Source organism: Aythya ferina (genome assembly GCF_964211825.1).
Source record: "Aythya ferina genome assembly, chromosome: 3".
Lineage (NCBI taxonomy): Eukaryota > Metazoa > Chordata > Aves > Anseriformes > Anatidae > Aythya > Aythya ferina.
In genome coordinates this window covers 27,465,955-27,493,468 of record NC_140298.1, presented here as the reverse complement: position 1 = coordinate 27,493,468, position 27,514 = coordinate 27,465,955, and the positions used below count along the sequence as shown (strand labels likewise).

Genomic DNA, 27,514 nt, shown 5'->3' with positions numbered 1-27,514 from the left:
TCCAGCTTCCTGTAACTGGGTACTGAAACCTTTCAGCACACATGCACTCATCAAACCAACCCAGTCTCCTGGCTCTCACAGCACAGGAAAAGCACTGCAATGGTTCAGATGGCCTTCTGAGGTCAGATGGCAAAAGTCTTGATGAAGATAAAATTTCTCTTGCTATCAGGAGTGCAGGGGAACTTCCATGTGCTTCATCATCTGTAAATACCATGAAATCTACAAGTAACAAAATGAATAGATGTTACTTACAATATCTAGGTATTAGCAGAAAAATTTTTTTTTTTTTTTGCATGATTGAACCTGTCTCCTTAAGAAGTGATAGATCATTGTAGCTCAGTTAAATTTCTCTGTCATCTCATGGTTTGTGATTTTCATTAATAAAATGCACTTTCTTACAAATTCAATCTTCTTCAGCTAAAAATGTTTTGATTTTTTTTTAAATGATAGATCATTTTGATTTTGATTTTATTTTGCAGATCTCATTATGCCTTTCTGTCATCAGATCAGGGTATACATGGCTCATTGCATCTCTGCATAGCAAAAAATACATCTCTAATTCCCACTAATTTTTTCATAGTTTAGAATCAACACATTTTTTAAATGTACTGTAAGCTAACCTTAGCTTTGCCCTGGACTTTATGACCATGACTTGGAAATTAACATTGCAGACTTCAGAGCACCCACTTTCCTCCAAAAACTATTTCTTAAGATATTGTGACAGCTTCAGTAACTGCTATTTTCAAACAATTTCTTTTAAAATTAATCACCAGTTGGCTTTTCAGCAAATGTATTTCATGGAGAACACAGTTGAGAGATTTGTGTTGAATTATGAATGTAAACACTTTTTTTTCTGCTTTCTTGAAAAAAAATGAAAGTCTTTCATATTTGTGGACTTGGTGAATTTTATTTCCTTTTTCTGGATAGCTACTGACATTGAAATAATCTCACTATTGTCTGAAAGGCTCTGAATCTAAAAACCTGTTTCTAATGTTTTCTGAGAATGATCACTTTGTTTTGTCCAGTTTTATTTGATACAGGAATTTGCATGACAAGTGAGGGTTCGGGGTTTCAAAATTCAGTTGGTGTCTGTAAGATCTTCTACACCGTACAGATCTGACAGCCAGCTTCCCTTTTACCTACCTCACAGAACCGAGGCAGGGAGACTTTGGGAATTTCACTTGAAAATCTCCTTTGAAAATGTTATTATTAGTGTTTTTGTTATCAAGCAGTACCTGTGACTGGCACATTAAATACTATATAAAATCTGACTACATTTTAACATGGCAAATTTTTTCTATCTTTTGGGTTATGGCTTCCCTCCGAGCCTGGAAACCAAATAATCTTATTTTTTTCCCCCTTTTTTGAAATGTTCAATACCAAGACAGTAGCTTTCATGCTATTTATATCATCCTTCTAGCTAGTCATTTTGATAGATTCAGGGTTGAAGGTTAAAGGTGTTTTATCATGTGTTAGCACAGTTACAAATAATGAATTCTTTTTCATCCTAATTCTTGGATCATGATTCTCCTGTAGATATGAAGTGTGGTGTATGAAAAATGGCCTGTATTTACTGGTCACCAGATTTTCAAAGCTAGGACTCAAAGGAAATATTGCCTTTCCTGTAAAGCATTCACCTGTTTAACTGCCTTGTTCTTTTCCTGAGATAAAAAATTATAGCAGTGGTCTTGCTTTTAGAAACACATTTGCATAAACATTAAAGCTTAGAAAAAAGCACAGATATGATTGAATGGAATTGCATTGTTGATTAGACATAAAGCAACCACTAAAAAAAAAAAAAAAAAAAAAAAAAAAAAAAAAAAACACCACACACACAGCAAGCTATTAAAGATTTATTATTACTTTATTATTACTTTAGGACTAGATTTTCCCACAAGATCTCCCAAAGGAAAAATGGACTGCTAGATTTCTCACTTGTGATATGACATACTTGCACCTTTGCTTTACTTGAATACACTTCACACTAGAAGTAGAGCATATATGTTAATATTTATTGACCTAAGCTTTTGTCATTGAAGTCATGCAGCTCAAATCATTGGAGTGTTCAAGAGTGATAGCTGGCTTAAACTGCAGTTCAGGCTTTTGGGTATCAGGGGAATAGCTTCATTATAAAATATGAATAGAGTGGTAATGATCTTTCAGAATCAGATGATACAGTTGTCAAGAAATCCCATTTCCCTCTGTTATTTAGAAGACAGTGTAACATATGGAAGTGAATTTCTGATCATGTAGGCAAATATGGTGCCTGGAGCTGAGGACTGAGAAATATGCTGTGTCACTGTGGGAAAGTGTTTGGAACAGGTAAAGAGGAAAGAAGCATTTGAAGGTGAGATAAAAAAAATAGAAAAATTCTTCTCATGGGGAAGCCTACAGGATTTGAAGGAAGACAAAGTTAAGAACCAGTTTTAAAAAATCTCATGTTGTTTCTCTAATTACATTTTTACTCTGACCTTCAAGGGTTTAGGAAAATATTTAGGGCTGACTAATTTCTCTAGTTAGCTAATGAAAAAAATGTACCAAAGTTTGGAATGTCATCATTGAAGTCTGTGAAGTTTTATCTTACACTAAGCTAAAATTCATCCTTCAGTGTCAGCCTCATTAACTTCTTAAAGACAGAAATTGTATTTGTAAAAATTCACAAATACAGAATATTTTGAGGTAGGAATATCTGCCTGTAACATTTTGTATTCATCCTACAGTAGGAGCATGCAATTTTGCCTCAATTAACAAATAATTCAATGTAAATACTATGAGAAATGTTGCTGCTGAAGTTTAATATCTGTCAAAACTTATACATGTAAAAAAGTATTGAAAATCTCTTCTCTGGAGATGGTTGTAAAATCTCCACAGTTTTCATTGTTATGTAATCAATTTAGTAATGTGTACACACATGAAAAGCTACAATAAAATAAGCTAGGCTTTGTGAAATACATGATAAGGCTATTCATTAAGTTTAATAAAAAATTGAAGTAGCAAAATTACATTATTTACAGCTAAGAGAGTAAAAATAGATTTTCTTTCTTCTCTGGAATGCTTTATTAATACAACATATTAATTGTTTTAATAAAATCAAAGGAAAATATGCATAATTAGGAGTACAGGAAGAAATTTGAGTTGGGAGTGATGGGGAAATCTGCAGGTTCTAATATTTTATATTATTGCCTATTCATGAGATTTTATTATTTTGATTAGTTTTATATTTGTGTAGACTTTTATTGTCTTTTTGCTTTTTAGATGTAAGATTTTTAAAAGAATGGTATTATTATGTCTGCCTAGAAATAGATAAGCAACTTAAATACCGTTTTTATAAGGAAGTATTATGTGATGTCTTTCCATTACATTGCTGGTCTGAAAAGTAGACATTCTGCAACCATCATGAAACACGGAACATGTGCATTACCCCGAGCTTCTGAATGCATTTTCCCTTTCGGCCAGTTTTTGTTATTTAAAGTTGTTTAAATCATAAATGTGATTGTCTTTTTGTCCGCAGAACTGCTTCGTAATTCAATATGTTCACAGTCGTGAAGTCCAACTACAATTTGGAGTCTAATAATTGAGACTTCCTTTAGCTTGTCTTGGCACAGAGAGTTTGAAGTGTGATAGGAAGTGCACAGCCAAGAGCAGCAGTGTTAAGAATCAGGAGGTAGGGTTGGAAGGATATGTGTTGCAAAGGGCAGCACAGAGTCTGGTATTGGAGATGTTAAGATGGGAGGAAAAACATGCCCATAAGAAAAAATTAAATTAAGGAAATTAAATACGAAGAAGAGTATAGGGAGTAAATGTAGGGATACAGAAGTAGAGGATCTGGAGTGGTAAGGAAAGGGCTTCAACCCCAAGGATGAATGAATTCTATTAAAAGCTTACACATGAGGCAGAACTGTTGTAGTAGTACATGCTTAGGTAATTGATATGGTTTCACTGGTAGGCAGCAGAAAGGGTTGAAAGTCACTACAGCAGAAGATAAAAAATCAGAAGGCAGAGCTGGACATAAACTGGAGCTTCTTTTAGGAGCTCATAATTGTATGTATTAGTCCCAAGGAGATTTTTTGTCAGAAATGACCTGTTATATATTGCAAAATCACAACATATGTTGCATTTACCTTTTCTAAGTTTGATTTGCAGACTAATTTGAAAGGTGGGGAAAATCTGGTATTAACTTTAAAAAGTTTCTTTAATGTACATTTTCCAATAATGTAATTTTAAAATGTAGGTTATCATACACTTTTCTATTGTGTTTTATAAATCTTGGCCTAAAGAAAAGAGTGGTAGCATGTTTCTTTTGCCAAAGCTGTGGAGAAACATATATATGTATATATATGTATATATAAAAAATATTCTAGTTGATTCTTGAAAAACAGAGCAAAAAAATATAGAGGTCTCTTGCATGTAGAACAATGTCAATAGGTCTAGGGAACTGAAGAATAGGAAGAGAAAACTTTCTAATCTAAAAATACCTATTGCTTTGTTCCTAGGTTCAGACATCGTTCAGTGGTTGACAAAGAACTTATCTATAGAAGATCCAGGTAACTTTTAATCTTTGTATGTTTGAAAAAACATGTTGTGATGTGGGTGGCCAGGTAGCATGTGACCAGTGTGATATCAACAGCAAAACAGACAGCATCAAACCTCAGAAACTTGTGCTAAGGATCTCATGATTTTGGTTATCCATTTTATTGGAGCATGTACCAGGAAAACAAGAGGATGTCCAACAATGAAAATGATAAGTGCTTTAATTAATGGAAAATTAGTTTATGTTTTACTCCAAGAGGAATTAAGTCATTGTCATAGTAAATTGTTTGCGAAGCACAAGCTGTTGTCTTAACAGAATTTTCCAGTAGATTAATAAATAAATAAAATTAATAAAATATGCTCTTGTACAGATTTAAAGCTCTTATACCAAGAGCGGTATTTGTATCTTTAAGTTTGGACACTTATAGCATCTTAAATGGAGAGTAAACTGTAAATAAAATCAGTGTGGTGAGGAAGAACCGCTCACTGCTCAGTGAGCTGGGTTGGGATGTGGAAATAAAGATTTGGTTCCAAATTCTGCCATGGGTTTCTTATGTGGCAAGCTGCTAATTCAGTTTCTATGGCTTGGTGCATGTCTGATATTTATTTCCCTGATTTATGGGAAGCTTTTTATATGATGTGAATTTTTCTGGAAAAGAATGGTTTCTAGTAGAAAATGATGAATGTCAGAAATACAATTTTGTGGAAGTTCCTATTCTATTTTGGTTAGGGGAAAGATAATCTTCCCACTTAAGAGCATTTAAAAAAATAATTTCCTTTCTTTGTTTCAGAGTTTTTGGAATGGAATGTCTATTTTTTGTTTGTTTCTTTTTAAATTTTATTTTATTTTTCTGTCATATTAGATATGAAAGTGGAATCATTGTGGAATTCCAGCAAAAAAGTAGTATCACTGAGTTTAAGATTATGATTTGGATAGTTTTATAGTTTATAGTTGGATAATTTTATATAATAAAATTCAATATTTGAAAATATGCAGTTCACAAATTATCTGAATTGTTACATCAGAAAGATTACTAATTGCTGCCATTTTAGTATAACTTTAAACTGCCGTATGTTTGCTTCCTGAAGCTAATGTTTAGATCACTTGAGACATAAGTGTGATACTGTGTTTCTCAGCTGTCAACTAAAAAACACTCAACTATCTACTTTTATTAGAGTTTGAAAGATTGCCATTCTATGTTTATTTGTTATGGAAGCTTAACCTTTATTTTTAAAACAAGAACTGCAATACTAGAATAGGCTGTTCTTCAGATTATCTTGTTGCAAAATTTGGAATAGCTGAAACCTTAAACTAAATGGTTCCCTATGGTGATGCCCAAATAAAATTAAACAAACACACAAACTACTAACATATGTAACAAGAACACCGCAGAAATTTAATACGAGCTTCATTAAACCCGCTCAGATTGCATGGGTGGAAAAATTATCCAAAATGGCAAAAATGTCTTATGCATGTCAGTCCTGGTCCAAGGACTGGACAGTCCAAAGTCATCTATCTGGAGCTGGATGGATGCAAATCTTCAGAAGGCAAGCCACCCCAAATATTGCCTTTGGTTGACATTCAGAATTGCCAGAACCTGACAGACGATGAGCAAGAGCTATTTACAGGACAAAACTTCTGACAGTATTCTGGTTTATAAAATCTTTGAAGACTTTGACTTTATTCTGGTTCTAGACAAGACAATGCAGAATTTCCCATGGAAAAGCCCTAAATTTCTGGGAGCTTTTGTCACCATCATTTGAATTTCCATTACCTTCTGTCCGCTTTTTAACAGCTTGCCAGTCTGCCTTTGAAAAAAACTATGGCTGTCTTATTAAACTCCCCCTTAGGGTCCTGTTACCAAGCTGCAGTGCAATTTTATGATGCATAAGTAAATAATCCCTATGTTTGCACTGGAAGTTGTCATCTCTATCCAGTATTGATATCAGTAATATAATGTAGACCTTCGTTTACATATTTTGAGAGTATATTCCAATATATCCAGAAAAATTTAAGGATTACTGTAGCCCTCATCTGTCAGTGTTGTGAACAATTCATGCAAGCCAGGCATGTAAATTCTTATCTAAGGGACAAATAGATAGGTTTAACTTACTTAGTATGCAGTACATAAAAACAAAACAACCCCTCCCCCCCCCAAAAAAAAAAAAAAAAAGTAGTGCTTTTTTTCCTTTGTTTTGCATAGAGCATACAACTCCAATAACATTTAAATGGCAGTGAAGAAGGCTGCTTTATGGATAGTGGGAGAACAAAAGGCAGGAGATGGTCTGGCAGCAGCATTTGTTTTCACCGTGTTAATAAGTGTAAAGCTAGTGTTGAAACAGTAATTTCAAGCAAAAAATAGTTACAAATGTAAATTTCAACTAAAAAAAAAACCAAAATAAAAAAACACGCACACTTTTCATAAGTGGTAAAACATTTTGTGTGGAAGATGTGAAAGATTTTGGCTTGCTGAGTAAATCTCCATCAGCAAAATAAACTAGAGATGATGGGTGGATTCTGCTAAATTATACCAGATTTGAAGTTGTTTCAGTGGAGCAAAGCAGAGTTTGTGCCCAGAATAGCTGTGTGCAATGTACAGTTGCTGTTATGTTGTTTGCTTTTCAGTATGTGCTTTAAAAAAAAGTAAAAAAAAAAAAAAAAAATATTTGTGTTTCAGCCTATAACTCATCTGTAAAATTTTAAAGAACAGGAATTATCTGAGTTATTTTTAATGTGGAAGTTTGGTTCGGTCATAAAAATAAGCCTGACCTCAACCCCAAAAGAAGCAATTAACTGAGTTTTTACAGAATTGTAAGAGCTTGTGGTTTTGCATTTAGACGTGTTTGTTGAATTGACCATTACAGGGTAAGTGCTGACTCTTCACTGATGGTGCCAATTACTCTTAATGCGGAAAATCTACTCTGTTTTTCTACATTGTGTTTTTCTTTTTTAAAAAGATAATTAGTGCTGTGAAATGTGTCAGGTTGACCACACTATAGAATGAAATCCTTTTAGTCCATAGGAAAAAAACAGAACAAAAAAGGATGATGAGCTGATTTAAAAGTGTCAGCTGAAATCTCCAAGATACTGGTTCTGTACTTGGTTCTTGCACTGATTTCTTTGATGCTCTTTGGCAAGACACTTGATTTGTCTGTTCCCTATCATTACAACATGCTATCAGTAAATCATGCTGTTGTCTTTTAATGAGAGGAATCAGTATCAATTCTCGGTTTAGTGAAGAATAATCAGTATTTTCACAGTTGAATGTGTGCTATATACAAATATGTATTTCATACTTAACCCATGAAAAATTTCTACTTCTGTGTCTCAGAAAGAGCCTTTAATTTACTGACATCTGCAAAACCAATGTAAATTACTTGGCTGAATTCACTTCATTACTGGTTGGTTGCCGTAGAAGAGCTGTAGTACTGCACCCAGCTTCAGGATATGCAGCCTTGAGTTCTGAGTGCCTTAGACCAGCTCCTTTGGGCTGTCAGTTGGAGTTCGCTATGCGCTTGGATGACAAGAATTATACTCAGAAGTGTTACTAGTCCTTGATGAATATCTCTTCAACAATTCAGAAAATGCAATGATGATGGTAGTAAAAAGTTAAGCTGGTATGAGAAATTTTAAAGAAAGCTGCTATATATACTAAAATGAGCCTGTAACAATTCATTTGAAAACACTGTAGTATTTCCTTTATTCTCTCTTCTTACATATGTTTACAGACATATATATTACTAAATCAAGCTTTTAAAGTTATAAAACAAGTGTTCCACTCACATCTGCAATTCTTTCCAATAACATTCTTTTCATTTAATTTATGTAGCTAATTTGTAACTAGATGCCCACCAGCAGCCCTCTAAATTAGTCACTAACCCAGTACAAGAAAAAGGGAGAATTCAGCAGCACAACATCTACTTTTCCCTCCTTTTATATACATTTTTTTTTTCAGTTAAATTTTTCTCCAGCAGCAGCTGAATTAATAATGATTTTGAAAATGCACTGTGTTTGCTTTAAGAATTAGAGGAAAAATATTAGCCTTTTAATCTGAGTACATTAAAGTGTACTTGAAAACCTATTTCTGCCCCTTCTTCATGTGTATGCAGGAAGGCAGCGGCAAACAGCAAACCATTGCAACCCGGGAGACAGCACCAGACAGCTGCAGGCGAAGGGGAGGTTCCCCTTCCAGAGTTTGCTAAAGGAGAAAATAGCCTTTTATGAAATGGAGGAAGAAGGAAATGAAAAGGTCATGCTTCTGTTTGCAATCTTTGCATTAATCAAAACTAGTGAAAATAAAGCAAGAATAGAATGCATTCTTTTTTTTTTTATTATTTTTTTTTTTAGCTTAACTGGAAAAACAAAACAAAAAAACTCACCCGATCACCCGATAAATTTTATACTTCCTGCACACGTACCATAACCTTCATATTAGGAAATTGGGATCTACAAGACACTCAGCTTTTTTTTTTGGGATGTCTAACAGAACACCAACCTATTTACCAACCTATTTACACTTATCTATAGAATACTAATTCAAAGTATAGAATACTAATACATAGTAGAATAGAATAGAGTAATATACAAAGTATAGAATACCAATTCAAAGTAGATTTATTGTGGTTATAATAAGGAAAATCCTCAAACTCTTCAAATTACTTAGAATATATTTAAATAATTTGACCATAACTTAAGTTGTGTCATGTACATTTCCTAAGTAAAACAGAACTCTCTTGATATTTTTTCTTACTTCTGGTTGAAAACAAACCTTCATCTGAAGGAAGTGGTGTCTTCAAAGGTATTTGGTTTTAATAAGAAATAATAAAGGATTATTTTCAGTGACAAGTACCTTCATATGACATCCACTCCTTTATTCTTTATTTTAATCATTGAAGGTGAAATTCCAGTTCCACAGAAGGTTGGAGGCTTTCCATTAACTGCAAAAAAGCCAAGATATAACAGAATTCCTTTTAAAATAAGATTAGGTGTAACATGGCCTTTAAGCTATATCTCAGGGTAAAATACAAAAACTAGTTTCTAAGAAGAGTCTTATACCCAGTTAGAATTTTAAAATTGAAACATACTACCAATGAACAGCATTTTCTTTGGAACTCAGTAGGCAATATGGGCATTATTTCACAGAGGCCTTTTAGAGCCTTGGTGAGTAAAGAGTAAGAAAGTACTAAATAGAATACAAAGTACTGATTAGAAATATTTGTGTAAAGAAGCTTATTCAGACAAAAAGTTCATGCTAAAACCATTGCCAGATCCATATAATAGAAACTGAAAAATCAGTAAGCATGAATTTCAAGTAATTTCATTGGAAGGAGCTTCAGATGCTCTGTTGTACCAATTTAAGGAATATATTTCATCCTTTCTGTCACAGAACAAATTAGGGTGTAAGAAATCTAAATTACACAGTTGAAAATCTTTACCCATCAAATTAACTCTGAAGTACACAAAAAGCTTTATGATGAAGTTATTATTTTATTATATAAAGCTATATGATGATGAGTGATTCAAAACTGGTACTGCGTTTTTTCCCCAAAGCTCTACAAAACCTAGAAAGCTTTTTTTTTCCATAGTTTTCAATGAAAATATTCCACAGAGTTCTGAGGAACTGGTTCATAAACTGTATATCTTTCCAGGTATTGTACCCTTCTCTTCATGTCATCACTCAGAATATGGAACCAATATCTATGAATAAGAAAATAGCCAATGTTAACTTCCTATGAATGCATCAGATTTTCAGAATGACTGGCTGGCTTCTGATACTAAATTCTGCTGATTTAAATGTTATGTGTTCCCTGTCTTGTCTGCTTGCTCCTTAACTCTGCACACTTGTAGCTGCCACTTTTTTCTTTTTTTTTTCAGCATGGTAAAAGCCTATTATATTACTGTCATTGTTAAAAATGATAAAACATATTTATTGACTTAAGTCAATAGTACAATAAAAGTATGACTGAAGCATCAAAAGAAAGGTATGTCCTTGTAGGGAGAACTCTGTTATCTTTTAGAAATAAGGCTTATTAATGAATTAGTTAAATAATAATGACAATAATCCCCCTCTATTTTGCTTTTCTTCCCTCTGCTCTGCTCTCATGAGACCCCACCTGGAGCACTGCATCCAGCTCTGGGGCTCCCAGCACAAGAAGGACAGGGAACTATTAGAGCAGGTACAGAGGAGGGTCACAAGAATAATCTGAAGGCTCAAGCACTTCTCCTATAAAGACAGGCTGAGGGAGTTGTGATTGTTCAGTCTGGAGAAGAGAAGGCTCCAGAGAGACCTTAGAGCAGTCTTACAGTACTTAAAGGAAAGCTGGAGAGGGACTCTTTTTCAGAGAGTGTAGCAATAGGACAAGGGTAGTGATTTTATACTAAAAGAAGGTAGATTAACGTTAGATATTAGGAAAAATTCTTCACTCTGAGGGTAGTGAGGTACTGGCACAGACTGCCCAGAGAAGCTGTGGATGCCCCATCCCTGGAAGTGTTCAAGGCCAGGTTGGATGGGGCTTTGGGCAACCTGGTCTAGTGGAAGGTGTCCCTGCCCATGGGTGGCGGGGTTGGAACCAGGTGATCTTTAAAGACTCTTCCAATTGAACGATTCTATAATTCTATGACATCCTTAATAAATATTTGTTCCTGTTTTTACTAAAGTTACTTAGAATTTTTGTGATTTCTTCCTGTTTGTCCTTTTCCTTCAGAACCTTAGGGATCGTACCAAGTTTTGGAGGTTTAAGAGGAAGAACATTTAGTAAATCCCAATTCAAGGTGGCGTATTTAATTAAAAGCAGCTAAATGATTGTCTAGAGGCTTCATTAGCTTTCTGCTTCCTTGTTTCTGAGAGAACTATGTTATGTAGTAATGGAAAGTGCAAATAGTTGGAAGTGACATTTTTAATTCTCCTTCTAAGACAAACTGGCGCGCTTGGTGGATGAGGGAAAGGCTGTGGATGTGGTCTACCTTGACTTCAGCAAGGCTTCTTACACTGTTTCCCACAACATTCTTCTCAAGAAACTGGCTGCTCTTGGCTTGGACTGGTGTACGCTTCGTTGGGTTAGAAACAGGCTGGATAGCCAGGCCCAAAGAGTTGTGGTGAATGGAGTCAAATCCGGTTGGAGGCCGGTCACTAGTGACATCCCGCAGGGCTCGGTACTGGGGCCAGTCCTCTTTAATATCTTTATCGATGATCTGGATGAAGGCATCGAGTGCACCCTCAGTAAGTTCGCAGATGACACCAAGGTAGGTGTGTGTGTCGATCTGCTTGAGGGTAGGAAGGCTCTGCAGGAGGATCTGGATAGGCTGCACCGATGGGCTGAGGTCAACTGTATGAAGTTCAACAAGGCCAAGTGCCAGGTCCTGCACCTGGGGCACAACAACCCCAAGCAGAGCTACAGGCTGGGAGAGGAATGGTTGGAAAGCTGCCTGGCGGAGAAGGACCTGGGAGTGATGGTGGATAGTCGGCTGAATATAAGCCAGCAGTGTGCTCAGGTGGCCAAGAAGGCCAACGGCATCCTGGCTTGTATAAGAAGCAGTGTGGCCAGCAGGTCTAGGGAAGTGATTGTCCCCCTGTACTTGGCTCTGGTAAGGCCACACCTCGAGTACTGTGTTCAGTTTTGGGCCCCTCACTAAAAAAAGGACATCGAGGTGCTCGAGCAAGTCCAGAGAACAGCAATGAAGCTGGTGAGGGGTCTGGAGAACAAGTCCTACGAGGAGTGGCTGAGGGAGCTGGGTTTGTTCAGCCTGGAGAAGAGGAGGCTCAGGGGCGACCTTATCACTCTCTACAGGTATCTTAAAGGAGGCTGTCACGAGGTGGGGGTTGGTCTGTTCTCCCATGTGCCTGGTAACAGGACAAGGGGGAATGGGCTAAAGTTGTGCCAGGGGAGTTTTAGGTTGGTTGTTAGGAAGAACTTCTTCACTGAAAGGGTTGTGAGGCATTGGAACAGGCTGCCCAGGGAAGTGGTGGAGTCACCATCCCTGGAAGTCTTCAAAAGACGTTTAGAGGTAGAGCTTAGAGATATGGTTTAGTGGGGACTGCTAGCGTTAGGTCAGAGGTTGGACTCGATGATCTTGAGGTCTCTTCCAACCTAGAAATTCTGTGTGATTCTGTGTAAATCTGGACAACTTAATTGAATAAAAGTAGTTGAAATCCTATTTCATCTTGCAAGCAGCTTCTATAGCTTTTTATAGTCAATTAAACAAAAATGTTTTGATATTTCTGTATTGTATGTCGCACTTGATGACTGAATGGTTAATGTAAGGCCCTTTCTTGATTTTGTTACTAATTGTCCTTAAGTGGGTTTTTAGTTTTCCCATGGCACATGTAGAGAAATACAGCTGTTCACCCAGGAGGATAATGGGGGTTCGAGGTTAAGTGAACTTCTGGGAACTCTAGTTTACTAGGCAAAAGACATTGCTTTCTATGTCACCATGGACAGATAAATATTTCCTTAGGTCTCTCTTGTTCTTCAATATTCATTTCCCTCATTTTCTTCCTTTTCTCTCTTATCTTCTAAATTTTTATCTCTGTGGTTAATTCCCTAGTTTTATTGCAGAGTCCTCTAGTTCTTGTTGGGTTATGGCTGCTGGTTCAAACTTATTCACATGTTCTTCTCCATTCACATTCTCCCTCTTATTTTTCTCCTTTCCTCTAATTTCACTGGTTGCATTCAGTCAACTTCTCAAATTTCACAGACAGGAAAACAGGCAAATTGAAGCTGAAAAATGAGAAGTTTCACTGTCCCGTGTCCATTCTGTATTTGTAGCTGCAAGACCTCATTTGATTTTGGAATACTTAGATCTACAAAATAAAAATTGCAGTTCTCACTTAAGTTGAAGCTCAGAATAATTTAAAAGAATCCAACCCATGGAAAATCTTATTTATTTCAGTTATTCATACACAAACTATAGCAAGGAATTTGTACTTGCTTTTGAAAGTGTGCTTCTTAATTAATGTCTATTTTAAGGAAAAAAATGTATTAGATAAGTTGGAAAACTTAAACTTTTAAACAGCTTTTAAACTTATTGGGAAACTTATGAAGAACTACAGACGTGGCACATTTGCATCTTAGAATTGCCTAATTATTTACATCTTCAAATGTAATCACTAGCATAAAAAAAGCAAAATACAATAAAAAACTGCTGAATTGTTCTAAATGTGGGATAAATAAAGCTGAAATGTTTTGGTTAAGGTCTTTTGAGGAAATAACAAATGGTTGATTTTTTCTTTATAACATATGTGAAGATTTATTTCATGAGGTAGCTTCACATATTTGTCACTTAACTTGCAGATACTTTAAATAGGCTGGTTTGAAGAAATTAGGGATGGGGATTTACAGTTCCACAGTTAAACCTGACATGATTTTTTAATAATAGTGACTGTCACTATAACTGCATAGTAAAATTTGGTGTGCAGACAACTATCTAGAATTTTGACTGTAAAATTCCAGGGGTTAAAGTTCATGTAAATGAACTTTTTTAAAATATGTGCTCTAGGCTCTTTGAAGCAGATGAAAACCTATGCCTACAAGAAATAGATCAAAGGAAATTTAGCTATCCACAATAACTTTTACCATAGCAATGATGACTGAGAATAAAGTAGAAATTAAAATGTATTTAAGTTCCTGCCTAGTTCATTTAGAAGATATTCTGACATGCAAGAATTACGTCCAGGAAGAGCAATTAACTGATAAATATATTGCAATTTCAATTTTAATATGAAAAGATACAGTGCACTGTGAGGGCATTTAAGCATAATAACAGTTGTAAATAATAGCTTTTTAAAAGAAATTAATAAGCCAAGAATCTTCTGTACAGCAAGAAAATACATTAACTAATAGTGCCAATATTAGTTGGCACAATATTATAACCAGTGCACACTCCAGAATGCTAGAAATTAAATGCATTTCATACAACAAAGTCAATATGAATAGACAGGCATTGCTGCAATCAGATGATCTGAAATGAGCTGTTTCTAGCAGTGGTCAGCTTGAATGCTTAGGAAGAAGCTCTCACGGTATAAGAAAGGTAGTGTAGCGAGTGGTCCCTTGCTTTGCCTGCCCTGATCCCTTAGGGAATTTCCTGACCTGCATTTTTTTTTCCATCTTTTTGTTTAGTAGTTTTCAAGTGACATTTTTGCTTTTACAACACCCCATGAAAATTTGTTCCATAAGTTGCTCACGTATTAGATATATTTTTTTTATTGGAATGGTCTGCCTGATAATCACATTGGTTGACTCTGAGTTCTTGGATTATGAGAAGCAGCAAAATATTATTCCTTATTTGTTCACCTCCTCTTGACTAGTCACAATTTTACAGCCTGCTCTAATGGCTGTCATCTGCCATCCACTTTCTAATTTGCAGTTTCTCTATTACATGGAAGTTATATTTTTACAATCCTTATCCTCCTTCTTCCTGAGATGTTTAACTTCTCTCTTTCTATATATATATAGTTTGATATGAAATAACCAGAACTCAACTTGGAATTTATAGTGTGGGTGTGCTGTTCTCTATACTACTGATGTCTTCTGGTTTCTTTTCTATTTCTTTCCTAATAATTCTGTTCTGAGATTTGAGCAAACATTTTCACAGAATCATGTACAATGATTCTATTTTTTCCTGAGCAGCAGCAGGTAATTTGTAGCCACTTACTGGGTATGTGAACTTGGAAAGGGAGGTTTCATATCTGAAGTAATTAGCATTTACCAGGATTCAATTCTGTCTGCTGTTGTATTGTCTAGTGAATCACTGCTTATGAAGTCCTTCTAGACCTCTTCACAACTGACATTTTACTTACCTCAGTAATGATGTACTGTCAGCAAATTTTGTTATATCATCAGTCACACCCTTCTGCAGATAATTTCTAATGATACTGAACAGTTCAGGATCCACTAAACACAGCTACAGTGGCTACCTCCCTGCACTGTTATAACTGATCTTCTGTGACTAACCTTTGTTCCTATCTTTCCACCTATTCCTTTTTCCATTACTTTCTATCTCAGATCCTCTTAGTTCCTTTAAAAAGACATTTGGGGGAATTACACCAAGAGCCCTCAGGAAATCCAAGTTAGTGTGTTTATCAGATCTTGTTGACCTTACATGTTTACTAATTCCACGTAAAAACACTCACAGAATTGTGAGACATTGCATCCACCAGTAACGGTGTTCTGTCATCCTTCTGTCTCATTTATATTTTTATTTGTTCTACCCTTTATTATGGTTCCTATCATGTTGTCTCTATGCGATTTTGTTGTATTCACCTTTTTTTCTTCCCCTCAGATAGCCACTGTAGGTCTTTTCTAAAACCTGAGGACACATTTTCCAGCTATTTTTTCTTTACTGCTGAGGGTAATTTAAGTGATAAATCGCACGCTATTGCTAACAGTTCAGCAACTTAATATTTAACTTGCATTAAAACACAGAGTTACCATTATGTTGACCCAGCTAGATGCTTTTGTTCATTTTATCAATTTATTTTAAACCCTTTTATATTTTTCATCGCTGTTGTCCTCAGTGCTATCTTTTCCCTCTACATTTTGATTCTGCCAATAGAATAAAAATAGGTCATTCACTGAGAACTCTCTCTTCCTGATGGAAGGGTTTTCGCTGAACTATTTTTGTTAGCTAGTTTCTTTCAGTAGTTCTATATTTTTAATAGCAGAGTTTATCTGGCTGAACTGTCAGTTCTCTACAATTATTTGTGTAAATCTGCTACAACAGAGAGAAGTGAACCCTGGGAAGGGGGTTGTTATGACAATAGGAAAATGTGATTCAGATGGTAAAAATGGAATAAAATGTAGTCTTCCAACATCTTGAAAGCTTACTCTCTCATCCTTCGTTTTGATGTAGACAGTGATATATATATTATTTACCAGTCAAAGGAATTAATTATAAATAATAGATGAAGGGAACTCTCTAGAACTGATTGTGTTTATGGTAACTGCCTTGTTTTTATATATATTCATTCCAGATATTTGAATCTAATCACATTGTGAATCAATTTCCTATGTTATTCTCTGGAAAGTTATCTCCACACTCTTTGTAGTTCCTTTGCCTGAGCTTTGATGGTTATTTTTCCCTGATGTGTGTCTGAATGACACCATTTTACTTATAAAGCTCTTAACTGCTGCTGGACTTTAAATGCACAGCAATCTTCCCATTGAAAGAAATACACTATTTTCAGCTTTTTATGCTCTCAGTTAGCTGGAGGTATGAAAGTTGTTATGAAGAAGATTGTATTCTTTACTGTGTAGAGTGTAGTGAATGAGGCAGCTGTTATTTCAGCTGCTGCTGCTGCATGTTTTTTGTATTATCTGAACTGCCTGGTCATAAGTGGGTGTGCTGTGATTGTGATAGCAATGATACAAAATTAATGGTTGATATAGTAGCAATTGATATCAAAACAGACTCAGAGACTAAGTGTCATGATTCATCTTAAACAGCAGTAATCATAGCAAGACTTTAGTACTACCTATTGCTTAACCTCACCCATCTTAAAAATAAATAAATAAATCAATAATCACACATTAGCTGACATCCCTTTGATTCAACAATATTATCTTCTGCAATTCCTTCTGAAATAAATATTTTGTGAACTGAAAAAGTCTGCACCCACTCTTGTGCAGTACTGCTGGCGTCATCCACAGCAGTTACTCAGATGCCTTGAATCTGCCAAGCTTTAAGCATGGGTCTGGGTCTCCTCCCTTGAAACCCCATCCCAGACTGCTCCTGGGCCTGTGATTTCCAAAAACACAGCTGACTGAGAAGGAAGCTGGCATGTGGCTAGCTGTGCCTTGCCTTGGGTGTCACAAAGAAAGGGAGAAGTGGTGACATTGTGTTGCAGTCAGGGAACTGTGCCACAACACAGGGCACCATGTCTGAAGGAACCATGATGTAAAATGTGTTTCCTGGCTGATGCCTGCTTGCACAATCTCTTGGGTACCATATGCCATGGAGAATCACATGCTTCTTCAGATGTTTGCAGCCAAATGACTTGATCACACACCTGCAATCCCAGCCACTGGAGGAAAAGATAGTTGGAAGATTTGGTATACTAACAGCAAGGAGTGCACAAGAAAATCTGAAATAATAGCATAATGATTCTACTACTGACAGCTTATGTCTAATATTTTGGATCTTCTATCGATGCTTTAAATTGTGGAACAAGATTTCCTCTGAGAGAATTCTCAGAAATATGATATTGTCAGTAATGATTTCTTTTAAAGATATTTTTGATTTTGTTGTTAGCTCATTTATTCAAAAGTGTATACATACGACTGTATATACTAGTGTAAAGCTTCATACTGGAGGGGGGAATGAGGGAAGTGTCAGGAAATCTCTCATGAAAACACGTTCAGACTGTCATTAAGGGAAACAAGACAGGCAGTTTTTGATTTTCTGTATTTTGCTCTGAAGTAGCATGGGAATCAAAGCTCAAACTAAAAAGTTTTCATTTCAGAGGAAGTGCCAGTGGGAAAAATAGGAAGGCAATGCTTCAAAGGATTCTGGATTTTTTCCTTCTATCATTTCAATTTGAAAAAACAAGATATATGAATAATAAAAGAAGCAAAAGCACTGTGATTTTGCACAATTGATGATATAAAAGTTCAAGAGTGGTACTAGTGAAATTAGAAGAATTTTAAAAAAATTCAGGTCACTTTCCATCACTGTGTGCTGAGTTAACTGGTTATCTACCGACCAACTTACTCTGTATTCTGTTTTCACTTGTATTAGGTCTACATAATGCTTGCAGCTTAGATGAATTTCTTCCACCTTGTGTAGCTGTTCATTTCCAGTAAGCCAAACATACACACCAAACAAATCTTTCAGAGGTGAAGTTAGAGCCCTGCTCAATTCCAATGCCTCACTACGCATTTGTATGCATCAAGAAACTTCAAATTGCAACTGCCTTTTTTTTTTTTTTTTTGACTATATATTAAGAGAATAAATGCAAGCCTTAGTAGCTGCTTGCAACAGTTAATACATGAATCAGCTAAAATTCAGTAGGAAGTAATGACATGAGAACATGAGATATGTAACAATGCTTAGAAAGACAATGCTTAGAAAGTTTTCAAGAGAGTGGTCTATGTATTGCTAACGTTGATAAGTTCCTTCTACTTCAAGGACTATATATGTTTTTTCTAACTCTTTCCTTTTATTTTTTTCTTTTTTTCCCCTGTAGTTTCAGAAAGGTATTTTATTTTGTATTGTTTTATTATTTCTATTTTCTTCAAGAAACTGTAGGTCATCTTTCCCATTGTTTTAGTCTTTCATGGAGGAATGACTTTTTTTTGACCTAATCTGGATAAAATCCTTCCAGGGTTATGTCAAGCAGTTAGGTCAGTCCCAATTCACCCACATCCTGTTAGCATGTAAGGCAAGGCTGGTAGCATGTCCCTGACTTGTTTTACTTTGCTAGATATTTATGTAAATAAAGTAGTCATTGTTTCAGGTATGTAGATCCTTGTCTCTAGACCTGGGATATGTGTGAGACTTATGATGTAGATCAGATCGGACTGTAAGGGTTTATGTTACCATTCCTTAGGCAGGTAAGGGTTCATGGTATGGGTAAGAGTCTCATATGTTTTCCTCCTTACCTACTGAGTGTTGTTCACCTCCTGGAGAAGTGAAGACTGATAGTGGATCTTATCAGTATATACAAATACCTTAAGAGAGGGTGTCAAGAGGATGGAGTCAGGCTCCTTCCAGTGGTGCCCAGAGAGAGGACAAGAGGCAACAGGTACATAATGAAACACAGGAAATTCCATCTGAATAGAAGGAAAAACTTCTTTACAGTGAGAATGACAGAGCTGGTTTCCCAGAGGGGTTGTGGCATCTCCATCTCTGAAGATACCAAAAATTGCCTGGATGGGATCCTGCACAATGTGCTGTAGGTGACTCTGCTTGATCAGAGGAGTTGGACTAGATGATCTACAGAGGTCCCTTCCAACTTCAACCACTCTGTGACTCTGTAACTCTTTTCCTACTGATGCCTCTGGGCTGCTGATGGCATCAACAGCCATTGTCTAGCACACAGCACAAGAAAACTCCTCCCTGTTTGAGTTAGCTGCTGTGGTGATAGCTAACATGGTTTGTGATGAGCTCCTTGCAATCAAGCATGAATCTCATTTTAGCTGTGTTTGGGTAAATAGTGCCTCTTTTTCCACCACCTCTTTTGCTCTGCCTGAAATGATTCCCAGTGACTGTTGCTCTCATTGCAAATTCCATCCTTCAGATGGGACATAAGAGAGCAGTTTGTAGTGATGTAGGTGTTCAAGAACTTTCCTAGCTGTTTTATTTTCCCCTCTTTAAATGCCACAGTCAGGCCCAGATAGTGAGGCTTTCCTACGCTTTCTGTGAGTGTGAGAAGCAGGTTGTATTTTATTGCTTTAAGTTAAAGTTAATCCTTTGCAGCGTGTGTTCACACTGGCAATGAAATGACAGCAGAAGTGAGGTGAGAGTAAGTGATAATGTCTTGGCATTTGGCACTTCAAATGAATGTGTGCTTGTGAAGTTCTGAGTCATTAATTCTTTTTCCAGGCAGCCGTGTGGCATAGCAATGCACTTGAGTCAAATATCCCAGAATAACAAACATTTTATTGTTTAATGGAAAGGGAGGCTTTCATTTATTTGACATTGTCATATCAAAAAGTGTATGAAAAAAAAATGCAGTTTGGGGTTTTTCACTGTTACTTGTATCATATAGCAATCTTAAGGACAGACAATGTCCCAAACTATGTTCCTTCTAGGACATTTCTCTCCTGCATTGAGCTGCAGAGAAGAACATAAAGACTCTGAAAAATACCATTTTAAAGTAGAACAAAATCAGGAAACACCCGTTTTTCTTTCCTCTGTCCCTCAGAGATTACTGCAAGCCACTTCAGATGTGATAAGACTATAACTGTAACAGTGTGATACTATAAAGTGTTTTTTAGAAATTAGAGAAAACACAAATATAGCGACCACATCACCTGAAGCACTAAGATGGATAAGAAGCAGAATCCACACTTATCACTGAAATAATACCCTTTAAGGAGTTTCAAAGCAGAAAAATGTGTTTATTCCAAAGAAAAACAGGGAAGAATCCACCCTCTTTAGCCCTCCCTTGTGGATGATATCATAAAAAAAACAACTTCTTCCACTGATATTACTATAGCCTGCAATTTGAGATGAACAAACAGTCATCCAGGCTGTACAATAGCTAGTACAGCAAACAGAAAACTGAGCTATGTTTGAAAATAAAATAAATCAAAAACTCAACAACCAGGGTATATTTTTCATTCTTCAGATTTCATCAGGTTTACATTGCCCCAGAACATTCAAAATGTCTGTCTCTCTCTTATAGCAAAGTATATTAAAAGTGACTAGCATTTAATCCATCAAGATCGCTCTCCTTGTAATGGCATAGCAGATGGCAGGGCAGTATTACTTCTCACAAATATGATTGCTAATCAATCTATGTACATGTGTTGTTCACTTCACCCACTCAGCTAAATAAAGTTCAACGGCAGAGGGAACCATGAAATTTTAAACTTCTTCTCAGCTTTTAGCCCAGCAATAGCATAAACATTAAAAGTCAAAATGACACCCACATATTTTGATTTTTTTTTTTTTCAAAATATTTCATATCCTGTTGAAATGAATTGGGTTCATAAAGAGGTATTTCTGTCTTTCAGCTAAGGCTTTTCTTTTCTGTTAGCTGTTATAACTTGCAGCACCTGCAGTATGCTGTCCTTTTTTACCTACTAATAATTAAAACTGTAGTTCTGGTAATTTTGTTTCTTGAATATGCCCTTCTACTTATCAGCACTATCACTGCTGGGAAAGTATTCCTGGAACCTTGGTTCAGAGACAATTGATTATCTCCAAAACAAGCAGTCAATAACAGAGAAAGCTGAAGTCTACTCTGTTCTACCAGTTACACATATGTAGGCTTTTTCTCCCTCAAATTTTTGTTTGGCTGCAAATTTTATTCATTGTGTAGCAGCTTATTGTGGCTTGAATTATGCCTTCTCAGTGAGGCTATCTGGGTGTGAGAATGTAGTTTTATTTGCAGTGCATATTCTTAGACATAGTGACTAAATATTTGGTAATAATATTGGTGTATATATCACATTTATGTCTGTGTACACTTGCTGTCTAAAAAGCAGCATCTTCTTTCATTTAGCAAATGTTCCTCCAATTTTTGGAATTTTAATTCTGAATATATATGAATGAACATTACTCATACCTCAGAACTTTTATTTTTAAAAGTATTTTTCAGGCTATTTTTTTAAATTATTATTAATAATGCACTTCTTAGGAGTTTTTAATGTTCCTAATCTTCCTCTGCCATTCTTCTAGATGAAAGGTGCTTCTTTAAGTCAAAATTCCCTAACTCCATATGCAGGAAGAGCCAGGGAAAACTGAAGCTATCTGAACTGAACTTCTAGGCATATGGGACTGGCTATAAATGGGACATTTTCTTTTCAAGCTTATGGTTTTGTTTCCTAAATCCTTCTACTTCATTTGTGTTTTTTTTTTTTTGTTTTGTTTTTTTTTTTCAGTCTGATTTTAACAAACTGAGATGTATATTTAAGTGTTGCCTTTGTTGTGTCTGTAATACCCTGGAAGGCTTTTTGCTTGGAGATTAGAAATCTGCAAAGATCTGAGTTTTCCATATGGAAATTGTACCGCTGCCCATGCAGAGAACAACAAGTCCTCTGCCAGTCTGATGGGAGACAGGGCTGCAGTTTTGTAGACGTTATTTACCAGTTACATTTTTGTGGACATTTTTCACCTGTTTGAGCCATATTTGATTTATAGGTTATTCAATCTCTGTGCAAAACTTTATTGAAGATGCTTTGGCTTTGCAGTTGCCCCATTGTCAGATGGTACCAATTGAAAGGATTTTTTACTATCAAGTTAATGGTTCTGTTAACATTTTTATTCTTATATCATGTACTTTTTTTTTTTTTCTTTATTCTTTTTTTTTTTTCCTTTAATAAAGCAAATGCTGCTCACATTCTCAAATGTGAGCTACGGTGGATCTTAGGATGCTGTTGAAAAGGTATATTTATTCATTTCTATTTATGCAGTGCTAGAATAAGTTGCTGGATTGATAGTCGTAAAAAATGAAAATTGTCCATTATCTGAAAGAAAAAAGAAGAAACATAACAAGTTTATTCATCCCTGTTAGCTCTGTAGAGGGACAGAGAACTACCTTAACACTGCGTTTGTGTAGATTCATCCTCACTGAATGAGATCCTTGAGGTGAGAGTAAAACACCTTTAGTCTCTATACATATCAGAAGAAGAGACATGAGCTGCTGTGAGGAATAATTCAGATCATAGGTGACCTTAATTGGTTTAATTGCCTGGGGAAGGCCACCTTGCTCTTTCTGTCTTCTGCCATTTCTGTTTCTCCGTAGATAACCAGTAGTGGCTGTGCACTTGGTTGCAGGATAAGGTACTCAGCAGTAAGTGAGAAAAATATAAACTCTTACTACTACTGTAACCAACCTTCCCAAAATTATAGGCTGCTCTATCAGGAGCTTTCACATTTTTTCTGCAACTGTCTCCACCCTATTTTCTGCTCTTTATTCCATTTCTGCTTGACCCACCTAGAGTCACAGAGCTGTAATGTGATTCAGGTTGAGAAATATCTCAGGAAGACAATCAGGACTTTAGCTGCTTGGGTCTAGAAACTCTCTAAGGATGCAGACTGTGCAGCCTCTCTGGACAGCCTCTTCTGATGCTTCTCTGTTCTCAGGGTGAAAATGTTCTCCATATGTCAAGTCAGAACCACCCCTGATTGAGTTTATCACCACTGTCTCTTTCATTATTTTTTTTCAGTTTCCATGCACCTCTATAAAGGTCATGGCTCTGTGATTGGATAATCTCTTCTTAGTTATTGGAAGGCTGTTGGTAGGTACCCCCAAAAAAGTTCTATTTTTCAGTCTGAGAAAGCCCAGCTCCCCCAGTCTCTCTTCACAGGGCAGTGCGCCATACCCAGCGATCTCGGTGATCCTCCATTGGATTCAGTCAAGTTTCTTGATGTCTTTCTTGGGGTGGATGTGGTATTCCCACCTGGGTATGGCAATCCAGATGTTGTCTAAAGGTTTGTGGATAAAGGGGAATAATGTGAACTTCTTGTGCTCTTGAAAAATATTACAATTCAGAAACCAGGAAAAGCATGAAGCAGATCTGGAGCCAAAGATTTAGATTTAGTTTCTTCTAATTCTGAAGAGAATGTGCTCTCATCTGCATCACAGCTCCCTGGTGAGCGCTGTCACACTTAATCCAAGAAGTCTTTTCTCTAAAAAAAAAGTCAACACATATTTTCTTTTGGTTTTGCTCTCATTCCACAAAAATGCATAATGCTTGCAAAAAAACAAAGCTTTTAAGTTGACAATAAGTTGCAGTGTGAAGAACAAAGAAAAGCTTAATAAAATTAAAAACTAGACAGAGTAAACCAAAATGAAGAGAACCTCAGTGACTCACTACAGAATGTGTTGACTTAAATGTCTTATCCGAGGGATTATAGATTTTAGTGGCTTGCAGTAGATGACTAACAATATATGGCTTAGGCTAATTAGGATGAAGTTCAGATATGAATTTACACACATCCCAGGTGCTGGGAGAGAGTCAACTGACTTCCTTCAGTTAGGGAGTTTTCTTGTAGACTTGCAGTTTGGAAAAGGCTTGTTAACGGCATTGTGGCATTTTATAGCAGGTCAGAGAGTTCACTTCCAGAGAGAGGGTATTGTGTTTTCTTAGATAATGGCTCCGACAGAGGGATGGGAATAAGAGACCACAGACTTTGCCAAACACAGATATCACAGGGAATATTGGATATTGAACAAACCCTGCTCCCAATGAACTACTGTCCAGACCCCCTTTCTTGCTCCTTTCACATTCTTGCTGACCTTGGGGTAGCTTGAAAATGTCCCACTCTGCCTCCTGGGTTTCTTATACCAGTGAACATCCCTAGGTGAGAAAATGTGTGAAAGAAGGAATTTTCTGGAATACTGATGAAATTCATATTAAAAACAAACAAACAAACAAACAAACAAAAAACCAAACAAATAAACAAAAAAACACATCTGTGTTTCGTCCTCATTTCCAAAGTGATAATGGGTGAAGTATATATGAATCCCTGGTTCTGCCATTCTCAAAAGGTATGAGGACTCACATTTCTTTCTGCATGACAGTGCTGTGACTGAAATTTCTTTAGATACCACTGTGATGTTTTAAAGAGCTGTATTAGTAGGTTAGGCTAGGAAATATTTAATGTAATAGCAGAAATTGGTGTGAACAGCTATTTTATGGATATGTAGTGAAGTTGTACCAATGTTGGTAAATAAACATGGTGAAGAATTGGTAGGACTGCAGCAAGAGCACGGCTAACTAATATCATTCTTTTCCTATAAATTGCTGATGTTGTAAGCCAAATAATCACAATATTGAGTAACAGACTTCAGGGACTGAAAATGCAAGAGTGTGTATAATCCTGGCTGTTACATATTTTGGTTTTGTTCACTAAAGTGAATTGAATTAATGTCATGAAGCTGCAACACAGGAGGCTGGGGTTGGATATCAGTAAAAGGTTCTTTCATTGAGAAGGTGGTTGGGCACTGGAACAGGCTAACCAGGGCAGTGGTCACAGTACCAAGCCTGCCAGAGTTCAAGAAACATTTGGACAACTCTCTCAGGCATCTGGTCTGATTTTTTGGTGGTCTGTGTGGACCCAGAAGCTGGACTCAATGGGCCTTTTGGTTTCCTTACAAATCACTAAATTCAATGTATTCAACTATAGTGTCCAGTTCTTGGCTCCTTAGTACAAGATAGGAAAAGGCACATTGGGGAAAGTCCAAAGAGCGGCTACAAAGATCATAAAGGGACTGAAACATCTCTCCTGTGAGGTGAAGCTGAGAGAGATGCGACTGTTCAGCTTGAAGAAGATAAGGCTGCGGGGCTTATCTCATCAATGGGTATAAATACCTGAAGGGAGGGTGTAAAGTAAATGGAGCCAGGCTTTTTCCAGTGTTGCTCAGTGCCTGCCAGGACAAGAGGCAATGGGCAAAAACTGGAACCCAGGAGTTTCCATCTAAACATCTAAGCACTTTGTTACTGTATGGGTGATTGAGCACTAATACAGCTTGCCTGAGAGGTTATGGAGTCTACCTCTTTGGAGGTGTGCAAAACCTGACTGTACATGGTCCTGGGCAGCTTGCTCTAAGTGGCTCTGCTTGAGCAAGGCTGGGACAGGATGACTTCTGGAGGTTCCTTCCAACCTCAACCATTCTGTCATCCTTTATTTTCCCAGTAATGAGAAACTTTTAAGGAAATCTGTCCTTAACTATAGTTCTGATAAAGCTAGTGAACTTATTATACATTTAGAATCAACTATCTTAATGTGATGTAATCTGAAACTGTTCTGAAGAGGAAAAGCAGGTTATACCATGAGGATAAAATTTTTATCTCTTTTCACTTTCAAAACAAATGTGTGAACATCACAGAAGCCACCTGCTAATGCTGATGTAAGTAGTGGAAATGCAGCTACAAATGGGACATCTAATAGCTGTTCATTAAGGACAGTAAACATTTTAATTGTATCATTATATTACACAAAAGAAGACAGTGCTTTCATGATGCAAGGTTCTAGAATGAGAGTCAAATGGCTATCTGCAGGAGGTAGGGTGAATCTGAACAAGAAAACTCAATTGCTTAAAATAAATTGTTTAAGTTTTTAAATTTCTCTTTCTTTTCTTTTATTCTTCAAACAGTGGAAGCTCTGCATTTGGGAACACTGATGGCAGCACATGGCTATTTTTTTCCAATCTCAGACCATGTTCTGACATTAAAGGATGATGGCACCTTTTATCGATTCCAGGTAACTGTTTTCAATATGTTCTTGACTTGTACAAATGGAGGCTCATTTTATACAAAGGTTTATAGCAAATTGTAACCATACTTCTATAACCTAGTAAATGGTGCTAATTCCTCTTAAAGTGAAAGGCTTTATTTAGTAAATGAAGACAATAAATTCTGTTAAGATGATTTTGATCCCTGGAAAAATGTCCTTGGTAAGCATGATAAGGCTTATCGTGAAAGTATCTCTCATGAAATAAATTCATCTAATATTTTGCAAGTATAGTAAATGAAATCAAATGATCTTATTGACTCTGATTCCTAACATAGCCTTAATTTGTAAAGGGGGAGGTATTTTTCTTATTAAGCATATGTTAAAATAATAAAAAAAAAAAAGTTAAAAATAAAGGGTAATACATACATTCTTTCTTATGTGAGGATTTCCTTTTAATAACAAAGTAGTGTGTGTTCTTTGAACAAGTGCAAACACATTTCTACATTGATGTGTCTGTTCCATTGCATATCACAAGCATATGCAGAGCCTTCAGAAGAAGCTGGAAGGAACATTCATTGTATATGTATGTACATCTACCTATATGTATATTGTTCACATATCTTTGTAGTTGTATTTTATTGTTAGATTTCAAACTAAGGTCTTGGGGAACTGAAGTGTTGATTTTCTAATAGTGAATAGCAAGCTGGAAATTCACAGACCAACACCACTTATGACTCAAAACAAATATTACTGCACACTATCTGATTATATATCCTAGAGTAGAAATCAATTGGTTTTGTGTGCCATGTGCCACCTTCAACAGGGGTGGTTGTACTCTGTATTGCTCTTAAGCGGTGGTCACAGCAGATCTCACCAACAGCTGCTCCAAGATATTTGCTGCTTTGAAATGATCTGATGGTCTTCACTATGAAATTAATTATATGAATACCATAGTTTGGGAAGCCTGCTCTGATATGAGCAGACAAAATCTTTTGTTTTATATATATTTAAGTCTTTGATTTGTTTTAAAATAAAATAGTTAAATAAAGAGTCATTAAAGAATAAAATAAAACTAAGATTATGATCTTTAAAAAGCAGAACAAAACTGAGATACATTGAAGATCAAACATAGTCTAAAAT

General features: G+C 36.2%; 1 protein-coding gene across 2 annotated transcripts in view; it reads left to right on the top strand.

Annotated features, from left to right (window-relative positions):
* The window catches only part of RGS7 (regulator of G protein signaling 7), a 270,089-nt gene that overhangs the window by 167,734 nt on the left and 74,841 nt on the right, over positions 1 to 27,514 (top strand). For both annotated transcript variants that reach the window (XM_084516178.1, XM_084516179.1), the window contains 2 exons: positions 4,494 to 4,544; positions 26,295 to 26,401. In XM_084516178.1, the coding sequence (XP_084372304.1) occupies positions 4,494 to 4,544; positions 26,295 to 26,401 (158 nt within the window). The remainder of the gene's footprint in view (positions 1 to 4,493; positions 4,545 to 26,294; positions 26,402 to 27,514) is intronic.